This window comes from Danio rerio, chromosome 15 (assembly GCF_049306965.1).
Source record: "Danio rerio strain Tuebingen ecotype United States chromosome 15, GRCz12tu, whole genome shotgun sequence".
In the NCBI taxonomy this organism is placed as follows: Eukaryota; Metazoa; Chordata; class Actinopteri; order Cypriniformes; family Danionidae; genus Danio; species Danio rerio.
This window is the reverse complement of record NC_133190.1, coordinates 3,542,501-3,567,384: the sequence shown is the minus strand read 5'-3', so window position 1 is coordinate 3,567,384 and position 24,884 is coordinate 3,542,501. Positions and strand designations below refer to the sequence as shown.

The window sequence follows — 24,884 nt, the reverse complement described above, 5'->3', positions numbered from 1 at the left end:
TTATCATTAACTCAAATTGAAATAATTTGCAAGTAATAATAAGTAATAAAAGAACACAATTGCCTGTAGCCAATAGCCAAGTGGTTAGTGCATCAAAACATGGCATTAATGTGTTTACTTTCTATCTTTTTGGCTCGAGACTTACGGTCTCATTCACTTCCATTTCTGATTTCTAGATATTAAGAACAGCTCGTTATGCTGCTTGATGTTGCAAACTGATATGTCCTTCTGATATTATTCTACTTTTATATATCGACACAAACAAACTTGATTGTAGAGCGAGCAGTTTGACTATTTTCTGACACTCCTAGTCATTTCTCTCATAGGCAACTGAATCGAAAGTTCTAAAACAAACGCAAAAATGAGCTCACTTCCACATCGCAGAATAAAGTCAATAATCTTCTCTGTCCTTTTGAATTTAAAGATAAAAAACCCTAAAAAACAAATAGAAATAGTGAATGAACGGTTTAGTCAAATCTGAAATATTTTTTTAAATAATAATAGTTGAAACATTAAATACTAAATACTTTTTAGATTAGATATTTTATCAGCACCTATTGTAAAATAATTATCATCATTTTAAAATATCTGAAATTGTATATTAATAAAATGTAAATATATATATATATATATATATATATATATATATATATATATATATATATATATATATATATATATATATATATATAAATATATATATATATATATATATATATATAAATATATATGTATGTATGTATATATATATGTATATATATAAATATATATATATATATATATATATATATATATATATATATATATATATGTGTGTGTGTGTATATATATGTATGTATATATATATGTGTGTGTATAATAATAATATTAATAATAACGATAATAATAATAACATTTATTATGTTAAATACTTATTAGATTACATATTTTGTTAGCAGCTATTGTAAATATGTTTTTTGAATAAATAATTCAAATATTTATGTTAAAATTAATTAATTATGCAAAATTATATTCATATTATGCATGTTAACATCAATAAAATGTAACATATTTACACCTGTATTAAAATTGAAAGCTCATTATATAAAAATAATCAGTCAATATCAAATGTTGCTTCATTAATGAACTGAAATAAGTTTAAGTACGAAAATCTCTCTAAGTAAAATTAAAACACTTTATTTGTTGTTACATATTTATTACAAGATGACAAAAAAAACTGAACCTAAAACTCAAATGAAAAGTGAAAACATAAACAGAGCTATTAAGTTGTTTGATAGTGTATATAAAGAGTTCACATACAAAAACCTCTAAATGCCATCTACAATTTTCATCGAAAATTAACTAAAATTTTCAGCCTCCTTTGTTTAAGTTGAGATATTTCACTTTAATTACCATGAAAATTACTTTTTCTTTGCCGTAAAAGTGGTATTACTGAACATACACACATGAGTCTGATAAAAATGCTCGTTTTAGAGGAATATTTCAGATGGCATTTAGAGGTTTTTGCATCTAAACTAATTTTTGTTTTCATTTTTCATCATATATTAAAAACCTGTTTACTCACCTTCAAGCCATAAAATAATGCTAACAAAACATCTTGCCCATCTACAACGATCAACATTACACTTTCTGATGCAAACCTGCCTTAAGCTAGGCTGAAAAACAGCATTCTCACACCAGGGATTCTAAATTAACCCCAAAATATCCTTGAACACGAACAGAAAAAAAAAAAAAAACACCAACAACAACACTTCACTGATAAGTGGATCAATAGCAAGAACAAGATGGCCTTCGCTCCACACTTCTGAGAGAATTACGGCCTTAGCAGTTTGCTAATCAAATCACCGTGTTAAATTACGTGTCGCTGGCTGACGTCGCGCGGTGCCAAGAACACAAGCCTGGGCTAATGAGCTCCATTAGAGAAAGCTGAGCTCTGGCTAGCGCTAGCGTAGCAGGGTGTTTATTAGTCAGCCTTCAGAGGTGTCAGACTCGCTGTCAGACAGGCCTGGCTCTTCAACTGAACTTACTGCAGTAAATAATGCTCTTTAAAAGTTCAAAACAGAACATTTTATTAAAGGGTAAATCACACAGCGCTCCTTTTGTTGGTTTAACCCTTTGTGTTTAAAAAAACAGACACTTTGTTCACAGTGACATTACTGCCTCTTGTGTAAGACTTTTTTTCTAATTGTTATTCATGTTATTTTTTTAAATATAATAATCTGATTGGCTGATATTCGTGCGATTATTCTACAAATAACAGCACTCATCCGCCTCTTCCCCCTTGTGTATTACTCCGCCCACATACAGCGACAAGCAGAGGACACTCTACAGTTTGACAAATATTGCTGCTGTTGGACAACGTAATGTTCTTTTGAGGCTTTTTAGGGGAGAATGTAGTTGTTTAAATCGCAACTATGTCGTTTATTTATAAAAAATAGGGGCTTTTTCAAATATTTTTAATTTCTGAGAGAGCACATTGGCAGCCATTAGCCTGTCATTGAGCGAAGCATAGATGGTTGATGTTGTCCATCCACAAGATGGCGACAGAGACCGCATAATAAGCCCTTAGAGGAGAAAAACTCTTAATTTTAAACTACAGCTGATCAAATTAATATAAAACTGGTAAGTGACATTTTAAGTCGATCTTGTAGTGCTGTATTCATACCATAGTAGTTGTAGTGTATTTTTTCTGGGTTAATTATTGTGATCTCCTGAATACTGACAAATCTCTTTAGACTGATGGCATTTCATTTTGGCATTTCATTTAGCTTTAGCCTGTTTTGTCATCACTGTAGACATTATGCTAGAGAATCATTCAAGTACTAGCTCTAAAGTGACGTCGATGGATTAGCTAGAGTTTCTGCTGTTCTGACGTCAGCTGTGAATGAATGGCGGATATATATATGTATATATATATATATATATATATATATATATATATATATATATATATATATATATATATATATATATATATATAATTTTTTTTTTATATTTATACTTAGGTAGAGCTTCCTCCTCCTGATCTGGGTCCCACTGCCTCACTGACTCAAACTCTGTCTCTGCTAAGAGAGGTTTTGGCATCCCATGATTCATCAGTTCTGCCTCTGGATGCCCGTCAGGCTGATTTTGCACAGGTAATTCTTTGTTCCAAGTTTTGTGCTAAAAACCAATACAGTTGGAACCAGAAGTTTACATACACTGTATAAAAAGGCACATAACCATTTTAAAATAAGTCAGATGTTAATGTGACTAAACTTTTTCTCTTTTAGGTAAGTTAAAATTAACACATTTGTTTCTGTTCTGCTTAATAGCAGAATAATGAGAGATATTTTTTGAGAAATTGTTATAACTTTTCTTAAAAGTCAAGTTTACATACAATAAGATTATTCTGCCTCTGAAAAAGCTCAGATGATGGTGTCATGGTTTTGGAAGTTTCTGATTGGCTAATTGACAACATTTGAGTTAATTGGAGGCACAACTGTAGAATAGTATTTAAAGAAAACCTTTAACTCACCGCTTCCTTGTGTGACAACATGGGAAAATCAACAAGCCAGAATCAACAACAAAGCCAGATTACAATTAGCTAAATTACACTGGGAAAAAGAGTCATTTCTGGAGACATGTCCTGTGGTCTGATGGAACTAAGATTGAACTGTTGGGCCATAATGACCAGTGTTACACTTGGAGGACAAAGGGGAAAGCTTACAAGCCCAGGAACACCATCCCAACTGTGAAGTATGGGGGCGGCAGCATCATGATGTGGGGCTGTTTTGCTGCAGGAGGGACTGGTCCACTTCACAGCATAGATGGCATCATGAAGAAAGAACATTATGTAGAAATACTGAAGCAACATCTCAAGACATCAGCCAGGAAATTAAAACTTGGCCACAAATGGGTCTTCCAAACAGACCATGACCCTAAGCCAACTGCCAAATCAGTTAAAATGTGCTTTAAGGATCACAGAGTGAATGTTTTGTAGTGGCCATCACAAAGCCCTGAGCTCAATCCTATAGAAAATGTGTGGGAAGAGTTGAAAAAGCTTGTGCGAGCAAGACAGCCTACTCATCTGAGTCAGTTACACCAATTCTGTCAGGAGGAATGGGCCAAAATTCCTGCAAACTATTGTGAGAAGCTTGTAAGAGGAAACCCAAAACCATTTGACCAAAATTATACAGTTTAAAAGCAAAGCTAAAAAAATACCAAGGAAACGTGTGTAAACTTTTTACTGTCTCGAAATTAATTCAAAAATTCAAAAAAATTCTCTCATTATTCTGGCATTTAGCTAATGTAAATCATTTAGGTAATCCTAACGGACCTAAAATAGTAAATGTTTAGTATGATTTACCATCAGACATTTTTTTTTAAATAGTTATGTTCCTTTTTTAGAGTAAATGTAAACTTCTGGATTCAACTGCATGTTTCCATGTGACATAAATGTGGTCATTTCTTAAAAAGAAGCAAATCAAATATGGCTTTTTTTTCTACAAATACTATTTGTTTATTTATTTGTTTGAAGGGAGGGTTGTTTTGTTTTGGTTTAATTTTGTTATGTGCTTCTGTTTGCTCTTATTATGTTTTATGTATGTTTTGGTTTGTTCTGTTTTATTTCATTGGTTTCGTTTTATTTTGTTTTCATGGTTTTCATTATATATGACATTTATTAAGTGTATTTATAGAAACAAAAATGTTTTTGAAATGTATTTTACTTTTTTTTTTTACTATAATATATGTGTATTCATTAGCAGTGTCGAAATTAATTGTTTCTTCGGTGCACCGCGATACAGACGCAGACAATTCGATATCGGTTTAGTAATAATCATAAAAGGTTATTATGTACTGACGTCATTTATCCCATATGCGCTATGTCGCCGTAGCTTACTATGGTGAATGAGGCGAGCGTGAGTATTCACTATGCTCCAACTATCAAAAAATGCAGAAACTGTACAATTTCACTGCATGTGTGTTCGAAACCGAACTGAACCGGGAGACCAGTGTAGGTTCACACCTCTATTATTCATGTATATGCGTGCACATTTTACATATACAGTGGTGTGAAAAAGTGTTTGCCCCTTACTGAATTTTTTTTTTTTTTTGTGAAGATTTGTCTATGCTTAAGTCAACCAGACGTTTCTTCTTATTGTTCTTTGTTTATCCCTCATTAACCTAGTGTCTGGCGTTTCAGGTGTTGTCCTGTATCCTCGACCCGCTGCTGCAGCTGTGCACAGTGTCAGCCAGCAACCTGGGCACTGCAGATATGGCCACCTACATGGTGAACTCCCTCTACATGATGAAGACCACGCTGGCGCTCTTCGAGTTCACAGATAAACGCTTGGAAATGCTGGAGTTTCAGGTGCATTTATAAAAGTTATTTCACAATATCAAGATGCATTGAGTCTGTTGAAGATAATTAATAATGATTTTTTTTTTTCTTTTGGGAGACAATATCTTATCACTCTTGTCACGTAGCTTGTTGTTAGAACACAGGGTTACACTGTAACCTGCTCACCTAATGTTTACGTTTGTAATATTTATATTTTGTGCCAATTAATAACCACCTCATGTGGAACTCTGAATCTGCGCCTCATTTCGGAGTCTGCTACTGTCCACCGGAGGTTGCATTTCAGTCTAGGATTCATACTTTGAGAGCCTTCATGACTGAACGGATCCAATACACTGTTTTCCACCAAGGCAATCCAGGGTTCTGTAATATAACTGGCTGAACTGGCATTGGGCAGGTTAAAGCGACCAAAACAAAGACAGCCATTTCGGCAGAGTATCTGACTTCAGCATTGTTTTTCAGATAAACAAGAATGTTCACTTAGCATGTTTCCTAAATATCTGCTAACATATTATGGTATTTTTATGCTTTAGAAGAGTCAAAAACGAACATACTGCACCTTTAAATAAAAAGTATGATACGTGTACATATACAAACAGCTGTATTACATGTTACATGAAAGGCAGTATCAGCAAACTGGAGCAATTTCAGCGTTATGGATGTGATATTTGCAGTAAAAACATGAAAGCTAAATTCACGGAGAATGCATGTTATTAGTATATTGTTTTTTTTTTTGTTTTTTTTTTCCAAAACACCTAACCACATAGTTAAGGTATCAGAAACAAATCAATCTGTAAACATGTTTTATACAACCCAAAATCGGAAAAGGTTGCAACAGTACAAAAAACAGAAATAAAAAAGAAAGTAGTAATTTCGAAATTTACTTTAAGACATTATAACAAACATTATTGAATGTGTTCCTCGTTTTTTTTTTTTTCAACATAAGCACAATTTTGGTTTTTGCAACAAATTTCAAAAAACGGAACAGTGAAGCATTTACCACTTTGTAATGTTGCCATTCCTTTCCACAACACTTAAAAGACATGTAGGGACTGAAGACCCCAAGGAATGTAGTGTTTCAGGTCTAATTTTGTCCCGTTGTTCCTGCAAACTAGTCGTAAGGCCGGCAACAGTACAGGGTTTTGTTGTCACATTTTGAGCTTCAAAATGTGCAACACATTCTCTATTGGAGACAGGTTGGGACTGCAGGCAGGCCAGTCAAGTACCTGTACCTTCTTTCTCTGCAGCCAGGACTTTGTAATGTGTGCAGAATGTGGTTTTGCATTGTCTTGTTGAAATATGCATGGTGGTCCCTGGAAAAGAAGGCAGTATACTGTGCTCCAAAATCGCAGCATATATGGTAACAAAACAGAAGTGCAAGTTACTTTTGCCAAGGGCACTGATACAACCCCATTCTATGACAGACCCTGGATTTTGCGCTTGTTGCTGGTAACAGTCTGGATGATCTTTTTCTTCTTTGGTCTGGAGCACATGGCGTCCATTTCTCCCTAAAAAAAAATACCTAAAATACTGATTCATCTGACCACAGTACGTGTTTCCACTGTGTGATGGTCCACAGATGTCTTAGATCCTCAAAAGTTGACAGCACTTCTGGACACTGTTAACATAGGGCTTCTTTTTGGCACAGTTTGGTACAGTTTTCACTGGCATTTGTGGATGTAACTACATATTGTGGTAAATGTTTGCCAAAGTAGTCCTGAGGCCATGTGGTGATATCGCTTATAGATGAATGCGGATTGTTGATGCAGTGCCAACTGAGGGATCAGAGATCACAGTAGCTCACCTTAGGCTTGCGCCCTTGTCCTTTACGCACTGAAATTCCTCCAGATTCCTTTATTCCTCCAGACTCTTTTAATGATGTTCTGCACTGTTGAATGTGAAATATCCAGATGTCTTCCTCTCTTTCTTTAAGGAATATTGTTTTTAAACATTTCAACAACTCTCTCACGCATTTGTTGGCAAACTGGCAGTCCTCTGCCCATCGTTGCTCCTAAAGGACTAGACCTTTCTTGGATGCTGCTTTTATAGCAAATCATAACTACAATCACCTGTTGACATCACCTGTTTCACATCACATCATTATTTAACCAACTGACCTGAGCACTAGCCCTAAACTGCTCATGTGCCAACTCTTTTCTGCAATGAGTTGCAGGTCTCAATGACAGGAAAGAATGTATATTTACAAATAAAATAAAGTTAATCTAAAAAAGCATGAAATATTCTGTTGTTTATATTGTCTGCAATGAAATACAAGCCAAAGGTAATCTGGTCCTTTATATTAAGTGTCCTTAACTACTATGTACTTACATCCAAAAATAAATACAATGTACTTACTGTGTTTATAATGTATTTGAGAACACTTGTGGTGCTTCTGAGTTGGGATAGAGGTTGGGTTATGGACAGGTTTGGTGGTATGGGTAGGTTTAAGGGTGGGTTAAGGTGTAAGGATGGTCAACAGTGTATTTACAAATGTAATTACAAAAGTTAATTACAGATGTAATTACATACATGTATTTAATCAAGCTTAATTACACAGTAAATACATGCATTTACACAATAAGTACATTGTAACAAACTATTAATTCCTGTGGAAGTACTTATTAGTTAAGGACACTTAATATAAAGTGTTATTATTATTTTAATATTAGTTAAATCTGTTTTTTTTTAGTTAAATATAGTCTTAAAGGTTAAATCTAATGATCTTTTTTAGTCATCTCAACCTACTTGAGTTTTTTTAGTTAGAAACCTCATTAACTTATTAAAATAAGTTAAAGCAACATAAACATATTTGTTGAATTTTTGTCATTACATTTCACAGGGGGACTTTAAAAATGTGAAGCATCTTTATTGTAATTGTGATTTTTATTATTATTTTTTTTAATTGTCTCTAGATTGAGGCCCACCTGGACACTCTAATCAACGAGCAGGCGTCTTTTGTGCTGACCAGAGCAGCGCTGAGCCACATCTACAGCTGTGTCCAGCAACACACCGCAGATCAGGTGATGAACTGATGCCAAATTGGATAAGGGGTTCACTGACTTTAGATTTAATGAAGTTGACGTCTATGTTTTTTAAAGGTGACCTATTATGTAAAATCAGTCTTTGATGACCTTAGAGCAGGGGTGTCAAACTCAATTCCTGGAGGGCCGAAGCCCTGCACAGTTTAGTTCCAACCCTCCTCCCTGTTTGAAACCTGTAGGTTTCAAACAAGCCTGAAGGACTCAATTAGTTTGATCAGGTGTGTTTAATTAGGGTTGGAACTAAACTGTGCAGAGCTGCGGCCCTTTTGGAACTGAGTTTGACACCTGTGATCTAGAGCATGTATGTTTTAGTTCCACAAGTACCAGCAGTACCACACGAATAATTTTTTATAACTTATTGAAACTTCCCATGTTAGGTTTTGATCTAAACTGTGCCGTTTTGGTGACTTTATAATCCTTTTGCAATCCAATATATACACTTACTGGCCACTTTATTAGGTACACCTTACTAGTACCGTGTTGGACGCCCTTTTGCCTTCAGAACTGCCTTAATCCTTCATGGCAGAGATTCAACAAGGTACTGGAAATATTCCTCAGAGCTTTTGCACCATATTGACTTGATAACATCACAGTTGCTGCGTTTTGTAGACTGCACATCCATGATGCGAATCTCCTCTTCCATCGCATCCCAAAGGTGCTCTATTGGATTGAGATCTGGTCACTGGGGGAGGCCATTTGATCTGAGATGATTCACGCTTTATGACATGTCGTGTTATCCTGCTGGAAGTAGCCATCAGAACATGAGTACACTGTGGTTATAAAGGAATGAAATGGTGATTGGGCGAGACAAAGAGCGAATGACAAGACAAAGAGAGGCGTAGGGAGACAAGCAAAACAGAGAGGGAGAAGGCACAAAAATACAAACTCCCACGGACCGTAACATGTTAAAGGCTTAGGTAAGTATCACAATAATACATTTAAATTAACAATTAATCACGACAAGAAAATTTGATATCGTTATAAGCCTACGTGTTGTAGTGTTGTCCCATTTCTCATGCGGAAGGCGAAGAGGTGTAAAACAGAATTGGGACTAGGCCTTAAGAGAGACGTCTGGAGGTTTTAAACACAAACCAGCATCTCTTTGAGCTCTCTCACTTTTGCAAAAAACACCATTCGTGACCATCTTTCCCTTTTATATCACCTCCAACACACACGCGCACGCTAATAGCACACATTACTTCCTTATTATCTTTTTTCTCATTTCACAGGAACAGTCTCTATTGTTTACATGCCTCCCCTTTAGCCCTTATTACCATGGTTACCCCACGGTTAAAGGCTCATTAATAAAAGCGCAGAGCATGGATTTTCACTCAAATGCATCACATGGCAGGAAATGGCCTGAGATTGGAAAAGAGCACAAAATAGCGCTTATTCTGTAAACACGATTACCCGTGCACATCTGTGTGCACATATTACAGCAGTCTGCCTTTACAGACTGGACCCAATTAATTATTTGTTTAGTCCGTTTTGTTGTTCTTCATTATTGATTTGGCTTCGCGCAGCTGAAAGCACTCAATGTCTTCTCTTCTTCATGGTACCATGAACTAAATAAGGGGAATTTTAGACTTTTAAGGTACCTGGGTATCCTTTAGCAACAACATGTTAGTTTTAACCAGTTAAACTCCCGGTACCGGGTCCGCGTCGTCATTGACTTTCACTTTAAGATTTAAAGGGCTAGCGTTGCACCAGACCCCCTTAAGTGGTTTTGTTTGAAAGTGTAGAATCTATATGTTATGCACATGTGCATCACTTTGGTTTTTATTCTACTGTATAAAAGTTATTTACACTTTAATACACAGTATTTTGGATTCTCAAGCTGGGGATTGAACATTGGTTAATTTTCATATTTTTCATACGACACATGTACAATTTATAGCTCAAATGAAAGCTCTTGCCGGTGCTCATACTGTTCTTGCATTATTTTTACTGAATTATATTCGCATATCAAACAGTTGTTGAATGAATCGCGCTGTTTCCATGGCGCAGAAGTGAAAGCAATACATTTATGATCAATAAGGAGCCCCAGATAGCACAGACAGCTGTCATCTCTTACCTTATGCTGTGCGCTTCAGGGCCATTTCTCCTCTGTTTTTGAGGTGATGTGCATAAGTAATCCTTTTATATGTCTGACGTGCTCCAAACACAGTGAATTATGTTTGATCAAACAAAAGAATAGTGAAATATGAAAACAATGATCGCTCCCTGTGGCTTGTACAGCACCTCTCATCAGTTGGAATACAATAACTTTTGCATAGATTATGGTAGAGACATTTTTTTTCCCTATGATTACAGACATGTGCAGGAACCACCAAAATTAATTACAGCACGCTAGACCACACACAACCTAAAAGATACACTTTCAAATTTGAGTTCATAAAAAAAAAAAAATACAAAAAGCGCCTCTTTTTTTAGATGTTTATGATAACACAGACAACATATACAGTTATTTTAATAACTTTCAATAGTGTTTTATGAAAATTGAAAGGATTTTCTTTAAAATGATACCACATTTTTGCATTTACACATCTGCATATGGATTTGGGAAGCTTTTAAATTTGGGTAGGAAAAATCCGGGCGGAAATCCCAAAATAACAGCAGAGTTTAACTGGTTAAGCCCTTTTTTGTTTTACTGGTTCGATCTTTTTTTAAACATTCGGCAGATTTGACTACTTATTTAGAGTTTTTTTTTTTGTTTCTAGTCTAAAATATCTACATATTCCTTACTCTTATGTTTTTTATGAATGTGACCAAGCCAATAACTAATTTTAAATTAAAGCTGCAAGCAGCGACGAAAGGGACCTCGCACCCGGGCTGACCGCCACCCTCTGGCCTTAGGATAACAGAGAAAAGTGAAAAAAATCTCTGATTTATTCAATTAAATTCACCTTTATTTCAATAGCGCTTTTACAATGTAGATTGTGTAAAAGCAGCTTCACATAGAAGATTATAGGGATTTGAAACCATTCAGTTTTCAGAATTTACGTTCAGTTTAGATTAGTTTAGTGTGGTTTAATATTCAATACTGAGAGTCCAAACACTGTAGAGCAAATCCATCGATGCGCAGCTCTACAAATCCGGAACCATGCAAGCCCGTGGTGAAAGCGGCGAGGAAAACCTTCACCAATTGGCGAAAGTGAAGAATAAAAAAACCTGAGAAACCAGGCTCACTTTGGCATGACCATTTCTCCTATGGCCAAAAGTCTTGTGCAGAGCTGCAGTCTAGGCGCCGGAGGCTGGAGAACCCTGGACGTCAGCGAAGACTCATCTGTCCCTGGGGCATCAAAGTAATCAGTCACATACTCTCCACTGCTCCAAGACCACCACAGCAGCTGCTCAGGATACGGCCTGGTCTAGGAATATGGACACCTTAGGATCATCTCATCGCTGGTCTTGGATCGCATCAATGGTGCTGCATAGTCTCTGGGGGCCTCGGGATGAGTATTGATGAGTTGACTTTTATTGAATGATTCTTTTGAATTCATCATATTCTTAACAATATACAGTGAAACAAGTGAAATCAGACTCCTTTCAATTAACTGGCACCAAAGATTCAGTTCTTTTAAATGAATCAGATACATACAAGACGGCTGGTTTAGTTCGATTGTCCAAAAATGACTCTTTTGGCTCATTTATCACACAGATCACTTCTGACTCACTGAATCACTTACAAAGTTATTACTTCAATTCTGGCTCATACACCACTTTTTGTTGTTCCTACAGCTTGTGAAACATTTTGTGGGTGTTTTTTTTTTTAAAGTTTACGAACCAGCATGATTTTTTGAGTTCAGCTGAGTCATTATCAGGTGAAAAAGTTTCCAGTGAACTTCGTGACTCTGTGGGACACTTTAAGCAAGGTGTTATTTTACAGAAGACAGGCGAGAAAGTCAAAGCACTGAAAGCATGCACGTGTGTGTGTGTGTGTGTGTGTGTGTGTGTGTGTGTTTGTGTGTGTGTGTGTGTGTGTGTGTGTGTGTGTGGGTCTTGGCAGTGCTTTGCAGTCTGGGCATTTCCATGCCTGTCCTCATCACACACCCCACGTAAAAGGCTGTGGTGTGACTCAGCGTGGACACCTGCTGTCCACAGTGCAGGACACAACCGACTCGTCTACTGCATCAATATCTCCTCTGTCCACTCATGCGGTTAATTACGGCCCGTCTCGGCTTTATATGGCTCCTGCTGCCCACAACAGACGTGATTCATCAAATCTGGACAACTTGGTGGCTCACGTTCATGGCATCATTAAAAAAATGGTGACACTTTACTTGAAGGGGGTGTTCATGAGACTCAAGATTTTATGCATGCTTATGACAACTGTTATTAAGTGTTATTTGCTTAGTTAGGACATTTTAATTGCAAAGATGACATTGTTTGTAATGACAACTTGACATAAGTACTGTTATTGTCTTTGTCATGACTTGACGTTACCAAGACATCAAAACCTGTCATAAATCCGTCATAAACATGATTGTCATAAAGCTATTAAAATGTCATGAATTTTATAACAGGCTCATTAATATTTTGCTATAGTGTTTTTTTTGCAAAATTTTGTCATTACAATGTCATTAAATAATAATGATGCTGTTAAAAATGAGTTGACACTTTTAATGAGACATTTTAATGACGTACATTGAAGATATGATCAGAAAAAATATACATCACACTGTTATAATGCCTCTTGACACTTATGTTTATGACGGATTTATGACAGGTTTTGTTGTTAAGCAGGTTGTGATGTATTTATGTCAAGTTGTCATACCAAACAATGCTATCTTTGCATTTAGAGTGTCATAACTGAGCGAATGACTCTTAATAACAGTTGTCATAAGCATGCATACAATTTCATTCACATGATTCTAAAGGTTTCATGACAGTAAAGTGTTAAAACATATATACCTTCAAATGGTGCATGCGAGAAATGGAGCACTGGAGGTTGTGTTAATGTGCTACCCTTACTATCTTGCTGTCTGTTCGCAGTTTTTGATGATCCGATCACAAAAGAGACGCATTACGCATTCACGGATGAGTGTGGCCACTTACCGGCCACTAAAATGGGTACACCTGTCCAACTGCTGGTCAACGCAAATTTCTAATCACATGGCAGCAACTCAGTGCATGTAGACATGGTCAAGACGATCTGCTGCAGTTCAAACTGAGCATCAGAATGGGGAAGAAAGGGGATTTATGTGACTTTGAACGTGGTTGTTGGTACCAGATGGGCTGGTCTGAGTATTTTAGAAACTGCTGATATACTGGGATTTTCACGCACGACCATCTCTAGGGTTTCAGAGAATGGTTGATAGAAAGGCAACAATACCTCAAATAAGCACTCGTTACAACTGAGGTCTGCAGAAGAGCATCTCTGAACACACAACACGTCCAACCTTGAGGCAGATGGTCTACAACAGCAGAAGACCACACCGGGTGCCGCTCCTGTCAGCTCACCAAAACTGGACAATAGAAGATTGTATAAATGTTGCCTGGTCTGATGAGTCTCCATTTCTGCTGAGACATTCGGATGGTCGGGTCAGATTTTGTAGTCAACAACATGAAAGCATGGATCCATCCTGCCTTGTATCAATGGTTCAGGTTGCATGTGGTGGTGGGGAATATTTTCTTGGTTTATTTTGGGCACGTTAGTATGGGTAGTCATGGGTTAGTCATGGATGTGCAGCCGACAAATCTGCAGCAACTGCGTGATGCTATCTTGTCACTATGGAGCAAAATCTCTGAGGAATATTTCCAGTACATTGTTGAATCATGCCATGAAGGATTAAGGCTTTTCTGATGGCAAAAGGGGGTCAAAGCCGGCTCTAGTAAGGTGTATTTAATATATTGACCGGTGAGTGTATATACAAGCGGTGTAAGGGTATATGCATTCATTCCAAATGGTCACGATACAAGGTCCAGATATGCCTGTCCAGTCACTACTGCCCTTAGAAGTAAAAGACAGTATCTTCATGTCTTCATGTTTCCCAAAAGACAAATTAAGCACAATTTAGCTAACTCTTCAAACTCCAAAAGTTTTTACCCCCTATTTGTTGTTTGATTAATTAAATTGAGAGAATATATATGTCTATGTCTATGTAGACATCCACTGCTCCTATAAGGTGCACATGTACATATATATACATATATACACACACATATATATATATACACACACATATACACACACACACACACACACACACACACATATATATATATATATATGTGTGTGTGTGTGTGTGTGTGTATATGTGTGTGTGTGTGTGTCTGTGTCTGTGTCTGTGTGTGTGTGTGTGTGTGTGTGTGTGTGTGTATATATGTGTGTGTGTATATATGTATATATATGTACATGTGCACCTTATAGGAGCAGTGGATGTCTACATAGACAAGAGATTGTATGAAAATAGGAAAGTGCCATCATTTGTACTAGCATGAACGAATACAACGATGTTTAAACGGGTTATACTGCCAAATTAGTCTATACTTGTGCACTTACATACTCCTGTAGGCCAGAAAAGGTCTATAAGTTGATGAAATACATAAAAGTTTGAAGTATACTCAGAGAGCTTGTGTTTGATTGTATTGGAAAAAAAAATGGAAAATGAGTGTGCATAATTCAATACTGATTAATATGCATCCAATATTGACCAATAAATTAATAAATTTGCTAGAATAGCCTGTGATATTATACTCTACTGCATATTTGGAGACAAAAGATGCCCGATAATGCTTAGCACAACTAATACCTATTTATCGAGTTATTTATTGAGCGGTTCTAGAAGGGTGACAGGTCCGTACCTTAACTTTATTGCTCCTAGCAACTTGTCTAATTCGTATAATTTTCTAGTGCGTATTCATGGAGCATTTATAGAACAGTCATAATGGCTTCAATGGGTCTCCAGTGAACTTTTAGTCCGCTGTTACAGTCATTGCATAATGTGAACATAAAAGACTTACATTTCATAGTTTCTTTATTCCCAAATGTATCAGAACTCCTGATATGGCACAAAATGTTCGCTTTCCTCATTGTTGAACCTTTGCACTCGCAACAATAGACGGTCAGTTGGACATTCTGTTAATTTCTTTACCATATTTTGGAACTTTTTCTCTCCTTTTGGTTTTTGAAATGCTTTTTCAACAGTGGAACAAAGCTGCTACGTCTTCAAATCTCTCACTCGGTGTGTTTTCAAGCTGTTCTCTCGCGTCTGCTCTTTGTTTAAGTGTTATATCTGCGCCGCAGGCTGAAGGGAATGAGTTGTGCATTTATGTTTTGCTGTGTTTGTTCTTATAGGGTCCCTTGGCAAACCTCCCTGGCATGGACAGCACATCCTTAAAAACAGCCATGGTAAGGCTTAATTCTCTTTCTTTATTAAAGGGCATCCTATTTTACCCCCTTTTTACACGATGCGTCTTTTCTGCCTCCAGAATGTGTTCGTGAAGTTTTAGGTAAAAAAAAAAAATACTTTGTGAACAATAGGTTTTTATTATTGCTATTTTTGTTCAATATAAAGAGAACACAGCATATGATTATATCGTAAACAACCTAGTGATGCTCGTTTCTGTTTGCTGTTTTCTGTTTGCTAACCGACAACCGCCGTTCGTTAACCGAATATTAACGGTTAACTGGTCAAATTAATACAAAATAATTTTTTTATTTAAAAAATATTTGACGTGTCTATTTTGTGTCTGACACATGAAATATTGCATATTAAAATCACTCCAGGCTCATTCTGTGAATATAGTCCCGTGGACGTATCTGGAGACCGCGAATTCTGTAGCGGGATGTACGTATGGTTGCATTTAATTTTTTAAGCGAACGCTACGGGGCGGTGTGACGCCGTTCCCTTTCGCGCTTGTAGGCTGACCACTTACCTCCGTGTGGAGGGCTTTCCCGCCACAACCAGTTTGTCCGGTTAGCTAGTCGCGTACATCGGTGGACTTGAGATGCAGAGAGGAGCTGACCACGACGACGACGATCAGGTTCGAGTCTTTGGAAGAGCGGTTCCAGAAATCAGGAAAGACAAAAACAAGAATCCCAAAAATAAAGTGAACAAGTTCATAACAGGCTGAGAATGTGGTAAAATAAAAAAAAAAATTAAAAAACGTGGTAAAAATTTGACGAGGGTTTTTCTTTTTCTTTTTTCTTTTTTTCTTTTTTGTAAATTGTTGGTTGGGTTTAAGGAAGTAAGTGGGTGGGTGGGTCAATCTGTAAAACTGCTTGGGTTTAGGAAAGGAGGAGGAGAGTGTGTCGGCCGATTGGCCAGTCGCCCAGTCAATCGTTCAGCCAGTCGGATAGACGGTCGTTTGACAGCGGCCTCTTGTGGGTTTACGCGAGAACGGGGCTTGCGAGAGAAGTTCGAAATGCGAAAAAGCGCGCACAACGTTCTCTCGCGGATTCGCGAAAACATAAAATGCACAAATACGTACCTCCCTGGACGTATTTCACAGTCTCCATAAACGTCTGTGGGACTACGTTCTCAGAATGAGCCTGGGTTGTTTTTGTATTTTAACATGCGAGCAACAGCGTACAGAACAATAGAACATCTTCACACACCTGCAGTGTTTCCAGCAGCATAATAAACTAAATAAAAAGATTAAAATAAATAGTTCTGTCCTAGATATTTTTACCTGAATGACACACTTAGATTACAAAATGAAAACAATGACTGAATTCTTTTTAAGAACCGGCATACTGTAGGCTGTTTTTTCCAATGTTTTGTTTTTGTTTATTTTCCGTCAAATAAAAATAGCAGGCTACCTCAAATCAATCGGTACACGGAAAATATAGTCCTCTACATTTAATCGATGCTCCGCTCGAATTCTTATATCACAAGCCTCTGTCAACATTTTTGATAGAAGTCATTACAAATTAAAGATTATGTCTTGAGCATCTGGTTTTACCTTAGTGCCTGTGTGCTTTTATTTCCTCTCTCACTCACGGTTCATGTGCGCACGCTGCGTGTGCAAAAAGACAATGACGAGGCTCATATTTTTTACAGCATATAACAATTTTGTTGTTTATAGATGCTATTGCATTCATTTGCATATACAGTTGAAGTCATTAGAATTGAATTATTAGCCCCCCTTAATTTTTTTTTTTTATTAAATATTTCCCAAGTAAAAAGAGCATGTAAATTTTCACAGTATATCTGATAGTATTTTTTCTTCTGGAGAAAATATTATTTGTTTTATTTCAGCTAGAATAAAAGCAGTTTTTAATTTTTAAAAATACATTTCAAGGTCAAAATTATTAGTCCATTGTTACACAATAACTTGCCTAATTACCCTAACCTGCCTAATTAACCTAGGGTGCTTTCACACCTACACTTTTGTTTCGGAACGTATCTCGTTTGCCCAGTTAGTGTGGTTCGTTTGGCATATGTGAACAGGGCAATCGCGATCTGTTCAGCGCCAAAGTAATCGCTCCAAGATCGCTTGAATGAGGTGGTCTCGGCTCGACTGAAACGATCCCTGGAGCGGTTCGATTGCAGCGAGAAAGCGATCCGATCCGAGCGCGGTTATATCACAGTGTTTTATGGATATGTAATAGGCTTACGGCTATATGAAGAGAGAATTATGAGTATGGCGGGAAGTTTCGCGAGTCTCCGGATGCCCGCAAACGAGTGATGATCTCCCGGTAATCTTGCGTCTCCCTCCCAGTCTTCAAATAGGTATCGTCGCGCACCCTTCTAACCCCTCCCCACTGCATCTCTCCTCAGACACGTCACGCGCACGCACCCTGTCAATCACCACCAAACCACCACCTCTCCTGACAGCTTAGCGGGACGCTGCAAAATAAACCCTGACACTCTGACCAATGTGAGGAGAGTTTACTCGCACGTGACTTGTTTTAGATCTTTTGGTCCGATTAGAAACTTTGCAGTGTGAAAGCGAACCACTCCAAGAGCAACAATGTAACAATGTAACAATGTAATCTCTGTTTCGGAACAACTGAATAGATTCACAGGTGTGAAAGCACCCCTAGTGAAGCCTTTAAATGTCACTTTAAGCTGTATTGAAGTGTCTTGAAAAATATCTAGTCAAATATTATTTACTGTCATCGTTGCAAAGATAAAATAAATCAGTTATTAGAAATGAGTTATTAAAACTATTATCATTAAAAATGTGTTGAAAAAAATCTGTTCTCCGTTAAACAGAAATTGGGGAAAAAATTAACAGGGGGGCTAATAATTCTGACTTCAACTGTATGTTTTATATGTGAAAATATTTCTTTCAAATTACACTTTTATATTATTCAATATTCCTACTGAAATTAGTTTAATAAACTGAATAAATATAAACTCACACACTTGATACAAGTAAATAAATAGACTCGATGACTAAAATCTGCGGATTTCTGCATGCACCGATTCTGTTTGGGCCTCTAAACAATAGACTGTATGTAAGAAATAATATCTAGAGAAATAAGTCAGTAAAATATCAGAAAATGTACTGGCTGTTTATAATCAGGTTTATGTTGTGTATTATACAACACCAACTCAGAAATAATTTTTAAAAAATGATCATAAAAGTCACTTTTGCTAACTTTTCAACTTCAGAAGTTATTAAAGAACAGATCAAGATCCCATAATGCAACTCAAAAGCATACATGAATGGAAGAAAAAATAAAAACACAAATCACAAATACAGAAAACTGCTAGTTTGCACATAGATTTTCATATTTTGAGGCCAAAATTTGGCAGGAATAAAAAAACATGCAAGCTCCTCCTAAATTTTGAGCCAAATTTGACCATTAATTTAGTGTTCCCAGAATCACCTAATTAATTTCACAACAGCTACATGTTTTCCTATTCATGATAAGTCATGGAAATTCAGCTTTTTAATCAGAGAAAGTGAGGGAAAAGTCAAGAACTTGTTTATAGTTTTATTATGTCTCCTTTTTTTCTTGCAGACTTGTTTTGTCTAACGTTGTTATTTGTTTTACTCCCAGGTCCAGTTTGACCGTTATTTGGCCTCTCCTGATACACTTGTGATGCCGCAGCTCAACTTCCTGCTCAGCGCTGCTATCAAGTATGAGTCAGCTCGTATTTATCACACGCATTTCATCTACAATACGTCTGTTTATCAAGAACAACAAGCAGCGTTCTTCAAAACATTACAATTACACGCTTTTCCCTTTTAGAAACAAAGAACTCAGGAGACACTTGTTTGATTTTGCTTCTGTGCCGCACAAAAGTAGATGTTTAGTAGAATGTCTAAGCAATACGATCAGGATAAAGTGAGATTCTGGTTATTATGCTCTAAATGTTAATTAAAGCTTTGGTTACACTTTAATATAATAATTTTTACTCATCCCTTGAGTAATATTATTTAGTTACATCTGCTTACTATATAGTTGAGGTTAGAATTGGAGTTGTTTAGGTTTAGTTATTGTGTAGTTATGCATAATTCACTGTAATTGCTAATCGCACTCTATAACATCAGAAAGGTCCGACCCTTCCAATCTGAACATGCAGCTCAACTCCTTGTTCAAGCTGTTGTTCTCTCCAGACTGGACTATTTCAACTCTTTACTATCCGGTCTTCCAGCTAACTCTATCAAAGCTCTTCAGCTGCTTCAGAACGCAGCAGCACGAGTGGTCTTTAATGAACCTAAAAGAGCACATGTCACTCCGCTGCTCATCCGTTTGCACTGGCTGCCAGTTACTGCTCGCATCAAATTCAAAGCTCTGATGTTTGCTTACAAAGCGACTTCTTCTGGATTTGCTCCTTCTTATCTGCTCTCACTTCTGCAGATTTTTTGTGCCCTCCAGAAACTTGCTTCTGTAAATGAACGTTGCCTCGTGGTTCCATCCCAAAAAGGGAAGAAATCACTTTCCCGAACTCTCGAATTCAATCTGCCCAGTTGGTGGAATGAACTCTTGCTCTTATAGTTGTGTAAATTGCTTCCTTGTCCTCATTTGTAAGTCGCTTTGGATAAAAGCGTCTGCTAAATGAGTAAATGTAAATGTAAATGTGATGTAGGTAGATGGCCACTTTAAAATAAAGTGTAACCAAAATGTCTAAGTGTTAAATATGGATGCACAATATAAAAACTCCTAAGCGATACCGAAAACGAAATACTTCTCATGGTCGATATCGGTACTAATAATCAATAAGTTCATATTTTGATATTGTAACGTTTAAATAATCTGTAGTTTGTGCACCTATGGGAATAAAATAACACTGAAACTGATATTTTAGCGGCTCTGGCTAAACTTTAGTAAGCATCAGTCTTCACTATTTAATATGTTTATTATACGACTACAAAACTTGATTCTGATTGGTCAATCGTGACATTCCAACGTATGTTATTTCCAGATAACAACCGCTGAATAACATCTCGTCTTGTCACTTTGTATCATCTTGACCATATTATCAGTGAATCTGCTTGTGTGTCACGTTGTGGTTTTTGACTGTTTGGCGCCATCTTGTGAATGCATAAAACATAGGCTAGTCTTTTCTATTCGTCAGCCTTGCGTTTTTAACGGTTTGTCGCCATCTTGTGAATGAAGAAAATGAATACACCATTCAGCCGGTTTCTTTCTGTCAGCTTTGCGTTTTTGACTATTTGGTGGCATCTTGTGACTGAATAATGCGCAGGTTAGTGTATACTCCATTCAACCAGTTTAGTTTCTGTCAGCTTTATGTTTTTGACTATTTGGTGCCATCTTCTGACTAAATAATGCACAGATTAATGTATACTTCATTCAACCAGTTTCATTTCTGTAAGCCTTGCGTTTTTGACTGTTTGGCGCCATCTTGTGCCTGAATAATGCACAGGTTAGTGTATGCTCTATTTATCCTGTTTTGTTTCTGTCAACTTTGCATTTTTGACTGTTTGACGCCATCTTGTGACTGAATAATGCACAGATTAGTGTATACTTCATTCAGCCGGTTTCGTTTCTCTCAGCTTCTTGTTTTTGACTATTTGGCGCCATCTTGTGACTGAATAGTGCACAGGTTAGTGTACACTCCATCAGCTGTTTTAGTCTCTGTCAGCTTTGCATTTTATTAAAGAATTAATAAATTATTTTGAGTCAGAACAATATTTTGTGTCTAATAATATGTTTTGTGACAAATACCCATGTAATTAGCCGGATAAAGTACATCAAGGACAGTTGTTTTCGCAGAATAGTCCTTCAGTCTTAAACATCAGTGCTCTGCTTTGCATAAATAAATATGTCGGGCTTCATTCTGTGATAACAACATCCTAGATGTACTTAATCCATAACTTGCACTTCTTTATTATGGTATAAAAAGCCTAACCTGACCAGGACTGCAAATTAGCTTTTAGCTCGGAACATTAGCTAAAAGCAACTGCCGTTAATAACTGCTGTTAATAAAATATTACATCTTGTTGAAGTCAAAATTATGATTATGATTTTTCAAATGATGTTTAACAGAGCAAGGGATTTTTCACATTTTCCAATAATATTTTTTCTTCTGGAGAAAGTCGTATTTATTATATTTCAGCTTGAATAAAAGCAGTTTTACATTTTTTAAAAACCATTTTAAAGGTGCTGTATGTAAGTTTTAGACTCTTCTAAAACATAAAAATATCATAATTTGTTAGCAGATATTTAGGACACATGCAAAGTGAACATTCTTGTTTATCTGAAAAACTATGCTGAAGTCAGATATTCTGCTTAGAAAATGTGTGTTACATGCTGTATCTTTGTTTCGGTCATTTAACCCGCCCAATGCCAGTTTTGTCAATTATATTTCAGCACTCCGGGTTGCCATTGTTGAAAATAGCATATTTCATTCGTTCAGTCAGGAAGTCACTCAAAGTATGCATCCCGAGCCAAAATGCAACCTTCAGTGGACAGTAGCAGACTCCAAAATGAGACTCGGATTCAGTTTTACATGAGGTGGTTATTAATTAGCAAATAATGTAAATATTGCAAACGTAAACATTAGTGGAGCAGATTTCATTGTTACCCCGTGTCCTAACAACACACTACATGATAAGATTTGCTGTAGTAAGCAATTTGGCTGTTTATACCAGACACGGCATGACAAAAATGTAAGCACAGCCTTTCAGAAGCACAGAACAGTGCACTCACTGCACTCCAACGAAATGGTAGGGTTTATAATATAATTAATACATAGTAAACATTATTAAATGTAGATGCTGAATCACTGATATGTGTTGGCTTGCACAGAGTCACAGCTCTAAAGTTCAATTTCAAATAATTAATTTTATTTTTAAGATCTGAGGTAAACTATCTGCTGCTGCTTTCAGTAGTATGGCAATACATATAATGTAAAGTGGCGTTCAAACTCACATTATTAGCATTTAACACTGAATAAAACACATGAGGTGTACCTGAGCTGAGCATTGTCAGTTTTATTCTTTAGAAATAGAAATCGTTTCTAAAATATAAATTTCAGCTCTAGGTCACAACAAAAAAATCCTTTTAATATGAAAAATATTTATTCTATTGCGTGCCGTTGTTATTTCGAACACGGGTTTAATCAGCCTTTGGGCTCAACAGACAGGCACATTGCTGTTGGTGTCGTCAGTCTGGCAACCTGCGCTTGCATTTGTTTTGAACAAGGTGTGCAATACCTAGTACAACCACTGGGTGTCAAACTTGCATACTACACCTTTAAGCAATATTTGTTTTCGATTGTCTACAGAACAAACCACGGTTGCCTAATTACCCTAGCCCGTCTAATTAAGCCTTAAAAAGTGTCAATTTAAGCTGAATACTAGTATCTTGAAAAATATCTAGACAAATATTATTTACTGCCGTCATGGCAAAGATAAAATAAATCAGTTACTAGAGATGAGTTATTAAATCTATTATGTTTAGAAATGTGTCGAAAATATCTTCTCTTCATTAAACAGAAAGTGGAGGGAAAATAAACAGGAGGGCTAATAATTCTGAATTTCAACTAAATTAACATCAGTTAATATAGTATAAAGAAATGAATGCTAACAATCATATATTCAACAGTGTTTTATACTCAGAAAACATGCAGAAACATAAAGAACTGCGTCACATTTCCACTCCTCATATACTGTTACCTGTAACTAAACATCATTTCCATTCTCATCACCCGCATTTCGTTCACTCTACTTATTACACAATCACATCCGGCATAAAATGGAGCGGCATTAATGAAGCGGTGATGAGCATGAGAGCTTTGTCATGTTTCTTCTTCCCCGGCTCTTGGTGCTTTTAGCATGAGCGCATCAGAGCGGGGGTTACTGGGAAATGTAACAGGCTCGAGGAGCACTCACTGTCCCTCAGGTTAATGTTCTCTATTAATGGAGATGGACTCGTGCACAGGCTCGGCACAGCTAATTAGCTCCCGGTCCATTTCTCTCTCTTTTTTTTTTCTGACATAAACACTCCGCACGTGACTCAACACTGCGGGAGACCAAAGCATGTTAAGGGGACCTATTCTGCTAAAATCACTTTTATAAGGGGTTTAAGCACGGTTGTGTGGTAAGAGTGTGTGAATATAACCAGCTTCTAATGGTAAAGATTTATAAATTCTTTTTTTTTTTATCACACTTGACATAAACGGTCTGCAGAAACACTTTAATCGACATTCACCTGTTGTACGTGTCATCAGAGGGAAAAAGCCCCGCCCACTAGTGACAGTCTCTCTGTTATTTGTATAGGACATTCGGTTTTTTAAATCTGCCGTTATGCTGATGCATAGGCATCTGTAGCTCCGCCCTTTCTCGAAAAGTGCGTCTCGTTTGAATTTAAAGCGACAGTCACCAAATTGGCACATTTTGAATTGAAGCCTAAAAGGGGATTTTTCAAGTTATGAAATATTATTTGTGTGGTATTTTGAGCTGAAACGTCACACACACATATTTTAAATTTTGTAAAAAGTCCTCTTTAAATTTAAATAAAGACGACTGTGTGTATTAAATCATGATCACAAATACACATTTTTAATGCAGATCAAGACTTGATAGTACAAAATTACTACATGCTACTTCTCAAATTATACTGAAGCTTACAAATCATGGCTGCCATCACGTCATCCAGGTGGTTGCTGCACACTGGAGGTGGATGAGGAGAATGCCCCCAAATATGTGTCAAGCGCTTTGACGGTCCAGAAATGTGCTATAAAAAAGTAAGAAATTATTATTATTAATAGAAATTTAGGTAACAAATGAGTTTTATTTCATTATTATAACCCGATGCATTATTTGTATGGTTTATCTTTATTTACGTCTATGTATTTAACTTATTTCCAAATATCTAAAACATTGGTCAATAAATATGCATTTAATTGCAATGCCATATTAAGAATTAAATGATTGAGTTAACAATTTAAAAATGAAAACAAATACCTGTCATTGTGGTTTAAAAGTTAATTTCTATTTGAAAAGAACATTCTCCTGCATAAAACATATGCTGGATAAGCTAGCGGTTCATTCAACTGTGACGACCCCGGATTAATAAAAGCGAAGCAGAAAAGAAAATGAATGAATAAAGGATTTATTATTATTTTTTTAAA

At 36.5% G+C, this 24,884-nt stretch overlaps 1 protein-coding gene across 2 annotated transcripts in view; it reads left to right on the top strand.

Annotated features, from left to right (window-relative positions):
- cog6 (component of oligomeric golgi complex 6) overlaps positions 1-24,884 on the top strand; it is a 79,678-nt gene that overhangs the window by 50,175 nt on the left and 4,619 nt on the right. The window contains exons 14-18 of one of the 2 annotated variants that reach the window (NM_001320347.1): positions 3,006-3,137; positions 5,186-5,353; positions 8,254-8,361; positions 15,683-15,736; positions 19,343-19,422. In NM_001320347.1, the coding sequence (NP_001307276.1) occupies positions 3,006-3,137; positions 5,186-5,353; positions 8,254-8,361; positions 15,683-15,736; positions 19,343-19,422 (542 nt within the window). Of the gene's footprint in view, positions 1-3,005; positions 3,138-5,185; positions 5,354-8,253; positions 8,921-9,037; positions 10,779-15,682; positions 15,737-19,342; positions 19,423-24,884 lie in introns of those variants that run through there. The other variant, XR_012390420.1, reaches the window with a different exon arrangement.